Raw genomic sequence first — 16,962 nt, forward strand, 5'->3', positions numbered from 1 at the left:
CTCTTAATTCCAGTACTAAATTGGAAATCAATAATTGCCTCCTTTTAAAGAATAAGGATAAAGTTAATTCGATACTAAAGAAAGCAACAATATGAAGACTTCTGTAGTGTGAAGTTAAAACATTGTTGAATTTGCAATTACATTCTAAAATAATGACCAACAATTGAATAGGTAATTTGATTTTTTTCAAAATGGAATTAATTGAGAGAATACCAAAGTAAACACAATAGATAGACCGATGATTCCTGTACTAAAACAAAATAATGCTTGATATTTTCCTTTTATGGTACTTTATTGTCCTAGTAAGCAAAATTTCACGAAAGGGAAGATGTGAATTTTTGTGTAAATTAGATAAGAACAACAGCAGCTTAAGATTAATTAATTATTCCTTCTAGTATCCAAATATATATGTTTAAAATGAGTCTACTCATTTAAAAGTGCAATTAGTTCCTTTGGGAGTTTGCCTACAACTGTGGAATATAAATCCAAATAAAAAAAAAAAATCTTGCTATAGTGCAATAAATTCTGAGAGGGTTTGGTTTCGTTGTAGTAAGCATAAACAAAAATGAGAACAGGTTTAAAAAAAAGCATAACATTATACAAGCTGTTTGTAACTTTTCCTTTACTTCCCTGTTTACAGGGCTAGGTATCCTTCATAAATCAGACTTCAGTGTAGGTTAGAGTTAATTAGTGAGCTTTGCATGGTAGCCTTATTCCTTGTTAGCTCAAAGTATTCTCAGAGGGCTGTATGTTTTTATGGTTTTATTGAACGTTTGCTTGTAGTGAAGCTGACATCTACTTTTTTTTTTTTTCCTCCTTCTGAAATAGTCTCTTTACTACAATTCCTAGCAGTCCCGCTTTACTGTTGAATTTGTGGAGATGTAATAAATTCTTTCAGCACTTCTGTATTGGAGTTGTTACACTGACTGTCCATTAGCTCATTCTGGATGAGCTGGCTTCCTGCTTTCATGAAATGGGGAGCTCAACTCGCTTTGGATGCCTGAAAATAGAACTTGAATTTCAAAAAAATAAAATAAAAAATACCCCTATAAAGAGGAAAACTCAAGGATTTCTAAGCCAAAGTCCTCTCTAAATAGTAGTGTTAATCTTCTATAAATAGTAGTGTTAATCTTCTCTGTAGATTGAAATTCAGGAAGTTTGAAGGCTTTTTTCAGTTTGCCAGATTTAATTGTTTTTTTTTTTAACCATCTTCTCAACAACAAAATATGATGGGTGGGAGAATTAAATGTTATGTTCTAATACCTGACTCCTACTACTAATTATAAATATACATGTGTTTAATCATTTGTACCTTTATCTTCTTTAACATGTCATTCACTGGGTAAATATTTACAAAAAAAAACAAACGTGCAGGTGTCTAGCATGGTTAGAATCAACACACAATCAAATAATAGAAACACATCAATGAGGTAGTAACTGAAACGGATGGTTTTTCTTCATATGGCTCTTGTTCTCAATAAGCAGTTTTTCATTCAGAACGATGCAGAAAAGAAGAGAACGATCTTCAAGCCCTTTTTAAAATACATGGAAATGTGAGCACTAAGGAAAGACAGTATTTTCAAGGTTTAATTACATGTTTTTAACTCATGGCAATGATTTTCCTAGAGATCAGGGAGTTTAAGTAGTTCTCGAAGAGTTTGTTGAAGTTTTGCAGTAAGATACAGTGACACACACATTAGAAAATAAGTGCTCAGTACGCTTATCCAAAAAGAAAGAACTTTAAATAAAGATGTGGATAAATTTTGGGACATATCTATCTATCTATCTGTTTTTGAAAGAAATATATTGTTTCTCAGCAATTGCCATGGTTATGAAACAGAGGAGAATTATAAGCCTCAGTAGTAGTTGGCTATTCAGTAAAGCTAAATTTGCTAACTTCACTCATTTACATTCAACCCCCAATCAGTTTGTGCTGAGGCAGCAGTAATGCCTGAAATATTTCATGTTTATAAATGATTGTATTCACTGTAGATATCAAACTAACTTAGTCTGACTTAAATTTTAAGTAAACAGTGAACATGAAGCATCATCTCTGTAGTTAATGTTACAGAATTTTCCATTCTAATGTAGTTCCATAATTACTACTGTAGAAGAAAATTAAAATGTAATGGTTTAGAAAAAAAAAAAAACAACACATTTTTGAAGTTAGTGGTGATCAGTATTTTATAAATTCCCATGATGGCTAAAAACTTGCCTGATGTTCAACTAAATAGGACTTTAGTACAAGGTGACATGAGACATCCTATAGGTATGTATTGTATGATTGCAATTTTGCTCCTGTTTAATGAAGATGAAGTCCTGTCCATCAAATTTTCCACTGAGTTTAATAATTCCTAAATCTTTTCCAATTTAGAGCAAAGGTTGATTTCTCACTTATAAGGTGTTTTGGAAGGTTCTTACCAATGATATAAAAGATATAAAAGCATATAAAGTTCTATAAAATGGATAATAATTGACTAGTATATCAAGCCTAATTGCATGGTTTGTTAAGACTGGTTGTAAGTTTTAAAAACTGCCCCAGAAAGAAATAGATGAAGGGAGAATAGTTTCTAGAGAATAGTTTGAAGTTTTAGATTATGTAGTGGGATAAAGCTACGGAATAAAACTTTCAAGTACTCGAGATATATTTGATTGCATACCCCGGTGCAAGTTTAGTAAGACCTATTACAAGCCTTCACAAGTCAGAGTTGATCATCTGCCGTATATTGCATTGCCTTTGTTTCACTGTAATTTTTTTTTTTTTTACTAAATTATACTTTGAGAATTTCTTGATATTTTTCCTCCCCTCCTTTCTTCCTTTACATTTTATCTTAGAACTTCTGTGGAATGCGGTAATGCTATGTGGGAAAGCTTAGTTGTTGCTGAGGTGGTTTTAATATGAATTGCTTGTAATGTATAACCAGGGTTTTCATAGATATATTTGGGAACATGTTTTTTTTTTATTCTACAATGAAGCATTGCAAAGTATTCTTTTTTAAAAAAAACTTGTTAATTTCACGTAAAATCTCCAATGTAATTGAAATAATTTTTGAAAACCTATAAAGAGTAACTATCTGTTTTATATAGTCACAAAACTGTTTTGGTGATTTTTTTTTTTTTAGTGGATGTATCATGATGTAGATGAAACACAGCTTTTAGCTCTTTATGATTTTGCAACAAGAGAACAAAAAACTTTTATGCCGATATCCAAAGTACTGAAAAATCATTGCTTAAGGAAGTAATGGTGTTTTAAAGCTAAAATTTGTAGAGATATAAATGGAAGATCATTCCTTGGAAAAATCTGTGAATCTCAAAATTAAGGTTATGAGTCGGAGCAAATGGTTAGGCTGTTTGTTGCCTGTGTAAAACAGCTTTTCCATTACTTATTAATAGCAGTAGTAGCAGGTAATAAGGCTCAAGTAGTAGGGAATAGAGGACCTCAAATAAGTATTGCGATAGCTAATGTATGAAAATGTAAAACACTTATTTTAAATGCTTATTTTTTTTTCCAATTACTAAGGTATTATCTTTTGGTTGATTATAAAATACATTATTAAAGCAAACATGACAATTAACTTCTGCTGGGTAGAAAATAATTTCAACTGAAATTGTTTTAGGTTTTATATTCTAAAAGGAAGTAGTAGATATTGCCTGTCTCATTCTTCCATATTCTGAGAAGAGTGGTAGAGCTGAATATCAATAGAACATGAGCAATAAAATTTCCTCCTGGCCTTTTTGTAGGCACTGTATCCCTGAAAATTCACTAGCCTTTCTTTGAATGCTTGTGCATATGTGTATATAACATCTGAAAGCACACATCTTTTGCACTACATCTTTGTGAGTCTGAAATCTTTATGGATAGCAATACCCACTTCCATCCTGCATGCCCACTAGTGTTTTGTTAATCAAGAGAAGAGAGGGCAGAGTGACCACAGTTTTTATCAAGTGTCTCAGTACTAGCAGTAAAACAGAGCTTCAGTGCCATTTGTTTGGCTTCTAAATGACTGAAGGCAGACACACTCCTAAATTGGGCTAGATTGTCCATTCACTTTTTGAAAACTAGAGCACTGCAGAGCGTACTTGGCTTTAAGGGATTCTTACACCTTATTTGGAGAAAGCAAACACTCCCTTCCTTTACTGTCTCTGAGGAATGAAGGAAGAGGAATCTCTAATACAGCTTCTAGAAAAATATATCAGCTTTGCTGAAAGTAAATGAATTCTGCTAGGAGGCAAGAGTTGAAATGGGTCTTGCTAAGCTCAGACAGAGAAGGTCTCCAGATAATGTTGTGACATGCCTACCAGTGCAACACACTGTGACCACACATTTAGCATTAAAGGGAAATTCTAGCAATGATATGCTTTGGGGGCTTCTATTCATTTCTATCCACAGTGGACTGGCATCTGTGACATACATGAGATTTTGTAATCATTTCAGAAAGAGACATAGGCACAGTCAAGTCATTTAGAAAAAGGTGGGGTACTTTTTCACTCATTTACGCTCAATTTCTGCCTCCATAGTCAGAAGCTGAGTAGAAGGATGGGATGACCAGTGCAGTGTGACAAAAACATCTTGAATAAGAACTGTTTCCTGAACTAGGTCATGCCATAGTTTATTGAAGAGGTCTTGCATGTGTATGTGTTCATGTGTGTACATGTTCACATTTATGTTGGAGCTTTTCCTGCTTCTTCAAATAGAAATGAATTCTGCTCAGTTGCAGGCTCCACTTCAATTCTGAATCAAAACAACTTACTAAGTCACAAATACTGAAAGGAGTGGGTTTCCTGGTTGTGTTTTCTGGACGTCTTGAAAATATACATGCTTCAAGGCCTTGAGGAAGAAAGAATGTCTTCAGAACTCTGAGTAATTTTCCTCCCACTTACATGTGAGGTGAAGCTCATCTTATTTTTCCACTGAAGAAACTAGTATTCTTTAGGAGGAAAATCAAGGTGCATTTGGAACTGATTTCATGTAAGCAACAAGTGAAAAATGGATTTGTACCTTTTTTTTTTTTTTTTTTTCTTCCCCAAATATATTTTGAGAGGCTTGGAAAGTATAACCTTGTATCAGCGAGTTGTATCACAGTGAACATTCAGTCTGATTTCCCTCCACTCTGTTCCTCTTCAGAAGGATCTTTGGCAAGATATTCAAAGCAAAGGATTTAGTTCCCTACATCCATTTTTCATTACCTGAAACAATCACAGACTTCAAGTTAAGGATGTGTAATTCTCATTATTTCTTAAGTCTGAAGAAGAAACTGAATTGGCATTTGCATTCTGTACCTTTGAAGTCCCTCAGTTGTTTCAAGTACTTCCGGAACTCTGAACTAGTGTGACTGAACCTTTCATCACTTAGACAGATAAGGACTAGACATATGCTTTCTTTAAGGAGAAATCAGTTTGTCACAGCACACTGATGATGGTTGCAGGTGACACATGGAAATTCCTGAATTTTCTATTCACTTCTTGCTTTTTTCCCTGTTGGCTTTTGTGCAGCACAGCAGCAGTCACCTTTTTTTTTGCTGATAAGTCTTGGTGTTACCAGTATGTAAACTCTGTCACCAGCAGTCTTCACCTGTAGTCCACCACATCACAGAATTAATGCCACACAATGCAATATTTACTTTAAGCATGTCCTTGGAGCACTTTGGTGGCCTACTTCTCAGCTATTTACCATATTTTAATCAGATGTTAAAGAATGCTTTGGATAATCTGTTTTTTGGCATCCTAACTATATGCCCAAAGCCACACAGTGAGCCTGCAAGGTTCAACAGTGTGTGTTTGATAGCATGTTAATCAGTGTTCAGGTCTGTATTTAGTTGTGTTACACGAGCAAAGAGCCAAAGATGGTACATATGGAATATGAGATATCTGATACAATGGCTGTAAGTTGTCCAGATACCGCTGTTGTTAAGAATGATGATGACAGCTGTACGATGACAAACTGATCATTACTTTTATTTGAAGTATTTTGTTTCAGGGGTGCTGCTTTTATCTTCTAAGGCTGTTCTGGCTTTCCTGATCCTCCCTGCGACTTGGTCATCATTTACGGGTTTCTGAGACACTTCAACTAAAATAGAAAAATTTCCCTCCTAATGTCACTGCTGCCCTGTCAGTTTTCATTATTGGCTTGACATGCTTTTCACCATAACTGGACTATGATCTCTGTTTCCTTTATACTGATACCAGGGCCAAATTATTTAGCAGTGCAATCAAAATTGTCAGCAATATATTGAACATTGTCTTGGCTAGAATTTCTCAACCCCAAAGTAGGCATTCAGGGTTGTTTCAGGTCCGTTTGTCAGCAGTATATCCTGCCTACTGCATAAGCCATTGACATATTCTGTACAAGCCTGGGTGCATTCTGCAGTGGGATATTTAGAAACATGCGTAATATGTAAGGTTTTCTAGTGCATGTGGACCACGTACATCTACAGCAAAGTAGGCAACTAAATAACAAAAGACATATTTTCTGTCACTTTCCAGATGTCCAAGTTCTTCTTTCACTGCCTGCATGTTCTTTCTAATACCTAGAACCTAGGAATTCTCTCAGACACCTGAAAAGTAGGTCATCTCAGGTAGCAATGAAGTTGTGAAGCCAATAGAGAAGTGAGACGTGAGAGTAGGAGGTGGAACTTCTTGTGGATGTTCTTGTTGCTCTTTGAGAGTCTCCCAGAGTGCATCACTCCTTATGGATTAGAACATTTCTTAGTCATTTATTTAAGTCTGTTCTTGCATCTATAAATCTGCTCCCAACCTATAGGACAGAAGAGGGAGAGGACACAGCATAAATTTTTGGGAAGGTGAAGAATACCGACCATATTCCTACTTTTTTTTTTTTTTTTAAAGTAATTACAGTAGTATTTCTGAAGAAAAAATAATGGGAGATGGTGGTGATTCCTGATTCACTTGTAAAATAGCACATAGATCTTGAATCAAGACAGGTTACATTTAGGTATACTGTGATGTTTTGCCTACTTTGGCCTCTAAATTAAATGAGTTGGGAACGTAATTCACAACACCTCTTCTTTGGTGTTGACATCTGTCCTTTGTCTGGTGTAGACGATTGTGTTGTTTGTCTCTGTGGTATTCAGGTGGTATTCACTTACCACCACATACCTGTCACTACCCTGGTCTCTCTATACCTCTCTATGGTTAAATATATACCTCTTTCTATGGTTAAATTGGGGTTAATGAATGCTGTCTATGAACAGAAATTACATGAGGAAAAGTGTGCTTTCTGTATCCTGAGATTTTCCAGTGATGATATATGTAGATTTATCCTGGAGCAGACAAAGGCCTCTGCTCCTCAAAGTTTTCTGTTCTGTAGGTAATGGAATAAATCATATGAAATGATAAAAGAAAGTAGAATTAGCATGATCTGATGTCACTGATCCATCATAATATTTTTCGAGAGTTAATGCTTATTGTAGCATTGTAATAATCACAATATTATTGTAGTAATGTTGGTAGCATAGAAATAAATAATAAAGGTATATTGTGTATTTACTGGCATTGAAATTGTGGATGTACCACTTTCATCTGACTCTGAACTGCTGGTAGATGCTGACCAGTATCAGCAGCACAGACTTTAAAGGATAGGATATTTATTATTTTTATTCCCCTGAACTTTGATTTCTGTGAAGTGCTCCTAACTTGTGTGTGTTTTATTATCCATATTGGCCTAGCAATTAGTAATCAGTAAAGTAGCCACTGGAAAAGAATACAATTTCAATTTTGAGCATTCAATCAGGTTTCTAACTCTTTATCAAACAGTATTAATCAGTGTTTAACTAATTATCTTACATTTGTTTCATTCTGCTTCATAGAAAATTTCACCTTGGGTAGGCTTACGCAAGATCAACATCTCCTACTGGGGATGGGATGACATGTCTCCTTTTACAAATACAACTCTGCAATGGCTTCCTGGAGAGCCAAATGACTCTGGCTTCTGTGCATATCTAGAAAGAGCAGAGGTGGCAGGTCTGAAAGCGAATCCATGCACTGCAATGGCAGATGGTCTTGTCTGTGAAAAACCTGTCGGTAAGCAATCTCTTGTACTCAGTTACCGTTACTGTCATGATTAGCAAGCTGTCTGGATTTTCACTTGGCTAAAAGGGATTATTGGGCAATTTGGATTTAAGTAATTACAAAACAGAATTTTACTTTTTATTTTTTTTTGAAAAATGTGCAACTCTAATGATTAATATTCCTAATTTGCAAATATTTATTTGCAGATTAGCTTACATGGCTTGACACCTGCATGACACCAAAAGTCTTATAAGATGGCATTAAATCAGTAGTAGTCAGTGACAACCGTAACCGTAGCTTGAAGAGTCTGTGATGATGTTCAACAAAGCTGATGCTGCTAAAACAACTTTTCTTCCTGAATCTCCCTGAACATCATTAAACATTTCAATGATCTAAAATACTGAAAAAAGAAACCAACAAACCAAAACCCACAAAATGCTAGGTTCCATCTTTTAGGTTTCTTTGTGTCTAAAGAATGCTGTGGCAGATACTCACTTGTCAGTTCTCGATACTTTGAGAAAGTGAAAAAGGGGATGACTGACATCCTTCACTAAGATGTCCTGCCAGTGTCTACCCAAAGTGTTTGGAAAGCTGGGAAGCTTTCTAAGCACATGCTCATTCTTAGGATGCCCCGGTGTAGAAACTGGTAACCAACAAAGGCAACTAGAGTTGCAATCACTCAAAGATATCATGAGCAGTCCTGCACAGGAGCCTAGAAGCTTGATTCTGGCACTTTCAATATCTACTGCATATTGCATATGTGCTCACAAGGGGTACTTTTAGGTTCTACAGACTTCAGGACGCTAAAGTGTGCTGCTAGAGTTATAGGACTTGCTTACTGTCCAGATAGCAATATAAATTACATCTAACGTTTTTTAAGATTTTTTTTTTAACTTTGCTTTCTCAGGGTTTCTTAAAATCTTCTTATATCTGCTATCCTTCATTTGCTAACAAGAAGTGTGACTCCTGTCTAATCAACCCATGATGTTAGACCCTGAAAATCATGTTATACTTCAAATTAACATTTTTGTGCTCTAATTGTCCCATGTTTCTCTTCATAGCTATGTGGATAAGCACATAAAGCACTTTACATTTCCTATTAACATTTGTTTATTTTTATTTTTATTTTTATTTTTTTGTTGTCTGGAAAATAGCTCCATTGTATGTTGATAACAAAACCTATCAATCTGATATTTTAGCTGTGAAATAGTCAGAGTTCTTTACTTGCATAACCAAAGTGTGATTTAACAATTTTTTATTTTCTTATACATAACTCTAAATAGTAATGTAATGGCAAAGTAAACGTTAATGCCACCTCTATTTCCTATTATTTTTTTTTCCACAGTGTTAGTTTTGAATTAATGATTATTTACCAGATGTTTCTCAGGGTAATAAAAGATATTGTCATAATACAAGAGACCTCAAAATATAAAAGATACAATAGGTGGAACAAAAGTGATGTATATATGATGCAGTGCTTTCCAGTTACATCAATGTTATATGCGTCTGTGAATGGTATCTGTTTTTTTTATTTGATTTTTGTTCTTGAGGTATTTCAGATACAGTAGAAGTCTAAGTACTTCAACCTTAGGAGAATACTTTTGTAGTTTGTCTGATTTTTGATAGATTTTTTTTTCTTGTTCATTTTAAATTATTATTTATAATTAAGAGCAAATCACAGCTTGAATGCATGAATAAGTAGGCCAGAGCCAGGTTTAGTGATTGGGAGTGCTAAAAAAAAAAAAAAAAAAGATGGTGAATGAGTTGAGAGCTCATCTTGAAGTCAAAGAAAATGAGTAGAGTATGAAACCAAGGATTATGATTATAACTCATTAAACCAAAATTCTTTTGGTTTCAACTGTTTGAATTAACGTATGCTACTAACCTAGTGAAAACGTGGTCTCCACTAAAAAAAAAAAGTGCATTGAATAATGTACCTTTTGTTCCTTTCTCTTTGCATTATAGTTACTTTAATATGTACACTATAGTGCACATTTTTAGGAGACAAGTCATAAGTAGTAATAACAAGAACAATAGACCTAGAAGTCTATAGATTACTGTAATTGTTATAAAAGTTTGATATATACATTTTAAGTTATGCATGTGCAATTAACTAAACTGACTTTAGCAGGCAATAAAAATTAAATTTATGATCTTGGTATATAGGTAAGATTGCTGTGATCCTTTTAAAATGAATTATTTTAGAGTATGATTTATACTGAGGATTACTTAATAATTTCTATAACTGTTTATTGTATTTAAATACTTCACCACAAGTTTGGACCAAACTATTTATGGCTATTTAAAATCAAAGTCATCTTTCATTTGAAAAAGGATATTTCTAATGAAACATAATAGTAATAATAAAAAGCACACAAACAAAACAACAACAACAAACTAAAATTGAATTTATGTTCAAAATTACATTTTTTTGTGATTGTCTTTCAGTTAGTCCCAACCAGAATGCAAGACCCTGCAAAAAGCCGTGCTCCTTGAGAACAACATGTTCCAACTGTACGAGTAATGGTATGGAATGTATGTGGTGCAGCAGTACTAAACGATGCGTTGATTCAAATGCCTATATAATCTCATTCCCCTACGGACAATGTCTAGAATGGCAAACTGCCACGTGCTCCCGTAAGTGCCTTACCGAACACTTCACCTATTAAATATAATGATTTAATTTTTGTCCACTCAGAAGAATGCCTATATGATTTAGCACATTCACTAAAGATAAAAACAATTTCAGATGAATGGCCTCATATAGCTACTAATGTCAGCTGTCAGCACTGTGCAAGTATTTTCTAGATACTGGTGAAACATTGGTGATTATTTTATGATGAAACATATTTAGTCTTATATGACAGGGACTATAGATATATGGTCTCTCTCATATTTAAATGAGACAGTAAATAAGTGTTTATTGTTTTTAGGTGAAAATACTGTGATTTGTTTCTATGACTAGCTTTGGTGTATGAAATGATGGCCAAGAGTTAGAACCAAATACTGGTAAAAATTAGAGACATACACCTTAGATACAGCATCTAGGGAGATGAACTGAATTCAGTGTTTCTAAGACTCTGCTATATATTTTGTTAGCAGAGTCAATGAAGTCAATTTTCCTACCATGCAAAGATAAAACAATGTAATAATGATACTAATAGTCTTGAGAATACTGTAACACATAGGCAAAACAAATGGCCTATGTTCTCTGTAAATTCTTCTAATTTGCAATTATTTTATAGACTCTTGCAAATTGTTTGCCCTCTCCATGGAAGTAGAAAGAATAGCAGACTATTAGGCAGATAAAAGGAGGCACAGAAAACTTTTGTCCCATGTGATCAGACTGGGTCAGGTTGCATTAATGTACAAGATTGAGATGTGCTCATTTCATCCTTTTAAAATAAAAGATAAATGTTTCCTTTCTTTGTTACGCAGCAAAGGTATTCCCCAAATGTCCCTTTTGGAAGCACATTTCATCGGAAATCGATCCAATGCCTCTCTAGGAGAAAAAGAAACCTATTCAACATGCCTTTCGGTGCACTATTCAGCTAATGCTATTTTTTTCTGAAGTCTGAACTGGCTGGACCTTGTTAAATTCAGCTCCATGCAGTTCCAGCATGTATCAGTGCCATAATTCACAGATACTTGAGCAAACTGCCTGATGCTTTAGATTCTTGTCTCAGTCACGGTCTATTTAGAAAAAGTCCTCAGATAATCATTCTACAGAAGACCGGTTCTTACAATTTTCACAAATTGGCATCCTTAAAGACTTGGTTAAAATATTTTCCACCTGTAAAGGACTCTAATCCAGTGGGACTTGAACTTAATATATAGGATTCCTGAAGCTGACCATCAAAGTCTCATTATTGCTCTTCTTTTTGAGAGTCTTACTAGTGGTTTCTGACATTCTTTCTTTCTCTATGAGAGTCTTTTGATATGATAGTCTCTGGAACATCTTATAACTGGGTATACTGTGGGTATATTGAGATGCTGCTGGACAACAAGAAGCAACATGCTTCAGGGTCATAATTTGATTATGATTTTGTCTAATATATTATTGATACAAAGACAAAAGGTCTTTTATTTCATGTAAGTCCAAGAGGTGAAATTAAGTAAAATAAGGTCCTGCCGTGTCTGTAATCCATGGATCCATGCCTGGGATCCATTGATACATTCTAGTCTTAGGATAGAAGTTTGGTTTAAAAGGGCAATGGTTTAAAATGTGCAATTTAATTTTTTTAAAATGGGCAGTTTGGTTTAAAATGGGCAATTTTTTCTTTCATTTGAAATCATCTAAGGGTAGTGAAACCTGCAGAGCCTGTACTTCTAACTTAACTGAGATTCCTCTTTCATTCATAGTAATCATGAAATATAGCCAGTGCAATGTTGACCTGTTCTGGTAAAATTACATTCTGAAATGTAAAATTCAGATATTAATCCAGCTTCTAGGGTCCCGGTTCAGCATGGACAAGAAATAGGGTTTTGTCCTCTAAATCTAGTCATTAGCCATTGTTTGATTGAAAAATAATTAACAGGAACTTATTCTCTTTTCCCATGTATATTTGAAATAATAATACCATAATTATGTAAAGGTTTCACTCTTTAAACAGTCCGTTAAGCTTTTTCCTGTCCTAAAAGGACTTAATTTTACAACTTATAAAATTGATAGTGAGTTGTGGCCAAAGATAAGATGACTGAAAATTTGGAGTTAAAATTGACAGATGCTTAGCTTTTTAAAATAGCATATATTTTAATTAAAGTCTGAACTTATAATTCTGTTTCTGTGCTTGTGTGGTATTTGTACATCATGCATATTTTCTTTGTTTGGGGAATACAAAAAAAAGTTTTTAATTTAATAGTCGTTTTTTTTTTTTGTCAGGTCTGTAAGATTTTATATTAAATAAGCCAAATGGGATTTGTTGTATGCCGGCTTATCTTTATGAAAGGGAGTTTTGTATCAGAGTATGTTTTCTACTGCACAAATTAAAGAAAAACAAGATTCAGTGTCCATAGGCTGTTTTTTGTTTGTTTGTTTTTCCCCCAGAGTTTAAAGCATTGGAGATTTTGCATTAAACAAGAAAATGACTGTACAAATGAAACATGATTCAGACACTCTTTCAGTCTAGATCATGTAAAAATTAGGTAGCTTTATACTTAACGCTGCTGAAGTAATAAAGTGGATTCCCTTGTCAAGGGGCAGTGTTTCCACTTGAAGAATGGAATTCAACTATATCTTTAAAAATAACCTCCACCCCCCATGAAAAAAAAAGCATACCAAGCAAAAAAACAAAACAAACAAAAAAAAAAACAGAAAGAAATATATATGCAGATACAGAAACTGCTTCTGTTCATTCTCTTTTCATTTGTAAGATTTTATTCTTCTCTTCTATTTCTGTTCATGATTGTTTCTGCACTTAGATTGCACCTTTCTTTGAATAGACCCTTGACCCTTGAACAGTTTTTTTTTAAAAAACTTAAGTCTGGTGCTTGTTCTTGTAGTTCTGTCATTATTTGGAGTAAAAGTTACTTGATAATTTTTGCAATTTAAATGCTAAACTGGAGCTATGCATTCTTGTATGTACTAGTAGAACTCCATAATTTCAACATCAGTCATTTGGGGAATCCTGAAAATCCATTTAATTTCATTTACAATCAGCTGATAAGAGATTACTCACCAGATTTATTCCTTATAAGAAGTAATTATTTTGTAGAATAATCTCGTATTAAGAGATTTTGACAGTTTTACTGGTGATGAGGGCTAGCCTTTTGTAGACCTTAGCTTACTTATTTGTTGGTCCTGAATTTCTTTCCTTTTTTTTTTTTTTCTTTTCCCAGAGAAATTCACCTGAAACATTCCCACACTTACTTTTCTTAAGTATATTTCTTATACTTTCTTCTATGGAGTTTCAAAGTCTCTATGGATTCTGTGGCAATTGTCATTGCATATGGTATTTTTTTCATTGCTAAGAGTTTTTTGTTTGAATAATTTTAAAAAGTTAAAATGCCTCCACAGCATTATTAGGAAGGATCATCGGGAGGACAAGTGAAATCTGTTTTAAAAAGTAAAAATGTCTCCAAGACCCAAACTAACTTTACCCTTTTCCTAACAGTTGCATAGGAATTGAGTTTCTAATGGGAAGAAAAGAATCATAAATAAATGAGTCATCATGCTTTACCTAGTTCATTACATCAGATATTCTAAAGGTTTAACTTATGACAATGTATCATCCATTTGAGTGTCCAACAACAACACTTTAAAATACTTCATAGATAGTCTTAGATTATTTGTCTTCCTGGTAGGATCTTCCTGAAGTTTTTTTAAATATGAGTGTAGTATATAAAGCTTAACCTTTTTAACTCTAATGCTCTTGAAGATACTAAATTAGTAATTTGTTATTAAAAAGAAATGCCAGTAAGTTCAAAATATGAATTTTATTTGGTTCTAAACAGATTTGCTCAACTATGAGATAACCATTTTTATGAGAAATGTAATTATTTTATTAAAAGGTACGGTATAAAATAATTAGAGATTTGGTTTTAGTATGCAAAAACAAACAACTGATTTACTGTAAAAGACAAGGTTCTTAATAACATTATGTTTGAACTATATCTTGAATTATGATTTGTATTTTGAATCCTTTCTTAAAACATCTATTGTGCAAGCTTATTTCAGAAGTTCAAGATGAGACCAAGTCATGTTTATTCATCCACAAACAGATATCATCCTAAAACTTTGTGCCCGAATTTTGGTTTGAATTTGAATTACCACATTTTTTCATTTTTTTGCATTGTTGACTGTTTCTTGAATTTTGGAGTGTTCCTGTTGGAAGAATAGTTTACATGAGTAAAATTAGCAATATGCATTCCATAAAATATGTTTAAATAATGCAAATGCAAAATAGATATTTAAAATGGGATTTAAAGTTAAATGAAGATGTGTAATATCGCTCTTCTGTATCATTTTGTTTACCCAAAATATTTTTTGGTGGTTCATAGTGTAGTAATCACATGTAGTGTATTTTGTGATCTTTTAAAGGAAACATGGAGGTAGTCTTAAAAATGTTACTAAAACTTTTGAATTTGTAGCATGATATAGTGATGCAAAGTTAATTCTTCTTTCTAACTGTTGTATAAATCTAGCTTTTTTGTTTTGTTTTTAAGAGCTAAACATAAAACGAACAAACAAAAAACTTGCATTAATATTGTATTCCATCTAACAAAGCTCAAAACTGCTCTGGACTGAGGACCTGTGGGCAGTGTTTGGAACAGCCTGGCTGTGGATGGTGCAATGATCCAAGTAATACTGGAAAAGGGCAATGTTTGGAAGGATCATCAAGAGGACCGATGAAGCTTGTTAGCATGCATTCTAATGAAATGGCACTTGACGCTAGTCTTTGCCCAAAAGAGAAAAACTATGAGTGGTCTTTTATCCAGTGTCCAGGTAAAGTCTGCTGATTTGTTTTATCTTCCATTTTTAAAATTATTTTTTGGTAGTAGCATTCCTGAGCTTATGATACGAAATAAAAGCTTCTTTGCTTAGACACATCAAAGTAACGTCTTTATTTTGAGGAATACAGATAATATGTACATGGGATAGATGTTTTTCCAAAATATATCCTAAAGTTTCTTTTCTGTCTATATCTAGTGAACACAAATGTGCTCAGTTTTGTACACGTTCATGTGTGAAATTTAATACATTTTTACATACATTTTAATACATTTGATAGTTTAATCAAAATTGTTATTTATTTGTAAATAAGTTCTCACCCATTTTGTCCTTACACATCTTGAAATCCAGCTGTATTTGCTTCAGTTTTTGTTCTTCTGTCTTCTGTATCCATCAGGGTGCAGTTGCAGAGAAATAGGCAACTGCTGATGGCAGGAGCTTCCTGCATCCCAACTGCTCACACCAAGGTTCAGATGTCTGTGAGAGAGCATTGCAGGGCTGCCAAGTGTCTGAGCTGTGCTTCCAGATTAGTTTACTCCTTAGACGTAAATAGTATGTTAAGACTACAAAAGCAGACATACTTTATAACATTTTAATTTTTGAGCTGATTGGAAAAGTAAGCAAGACATCAGGTGCTTTAAGATGGTGGAAATTGTGCCTCCTGTATGGAAATATCCAGATCCTGAAGGCAGGGTAGCTGCATCAGTGCAGAAGTGGGAATAAATTTCCAGAACACAGTGGAGTTGGACAGACCTCCAGTGGTAATTTACAGTAAATATTACAGTTTAAAAGACATCTTGATATATATATATATATTTTTCATTTTGTGTTTTTATTTTTAGAATAAATCTTCTAATTTTTACAAAGTGCTATTTTTCCAGCAAGCATTCCTACTGCTGGTAAATATTGAAGCTGGAGCTTTTTTAAGATCAAAACTTTTTTTATTCACAGCCAAGGATGCATACAAGTTCCACTTCAGTATAAAAAACAAAACAACCACAACAATGAAACACACACTAAAACACACACACACACACACACAAAACACAACTATTACTTTTATGAGTTTGTAAGAGGCAAATCCTTCCAAAGGCATAGAATTAAAATTTCCAGCTGATGTGAAATTTCATTTTGATATAGGCTGTCGGTTTTGTTTCCATTTTCTTACAACATTAACTATAATAGATTTAACTAACATAATTTATTCTTAGCCCAGCAATCTGGAAATGTTCAGTTGATGTACTTGAAATATAATAGAATCGGTACTAAATCTGTATAAAATTACTGAGCAGTTTGTAGTTTGGAAAATAAAAATAAATAGGTTATAACATTTACTTTGAAGATAATTCTGCAACATTGATGAGCAATTGGCTAAACCATTCATGTTTTTATATAAATGATGTATATGCATGTTTATATATAAATAATATATATTTATATGTGTGGGGAAAGTAAGGACATTTATATATGTACTATATAAATAG

General features: G+C 33.6%; 1 protein-coding gene across 17 annotated transcripts in view; it reads left to right on the top strand.

Moving 5' to 3' along the window:
- ATRNL1 (attractin like 1) overlaps positions 1 to 16,962 on the top strand; it is a 487,687-nt gene that overhangs the window by 114,288 nt on the left and 356,437 nt on the right. For all 17 annotated transcript variants that reach the window (XM_068688793.1, XM_068688795.1, XM_068688794.1 and 14 more), the window contains exons 16-18: positions 7,827 to 8,040; positions 10,477 to 10,665; positions 15,254 to 15,472. In XM_068688793.1, the coding sequence (XP_068544894.1) occupies positions 7,827 to 8,040; positions 10,477 to 10,665; positions 15,254 to 15,472 (622 nt within the window). The remainder of the gene's footprint in view (positions 1 to 7,826; positions 8,041 to 10,476; positions 10,666 to 15,253; positions 15,473 to 16,962) is intronic.

Source organism: Anas acuta, chromosome 7 (assembly GCF_963932015.1).
Source record: "Anas acuta chromosome 7, bAnaAcu1.1, whole genome shotgun sequence".
NCBI lineage: Eukaryota > Metazoa > Chordata > Aves > Anseriformes > Anatidae > Anas > Anas acuta.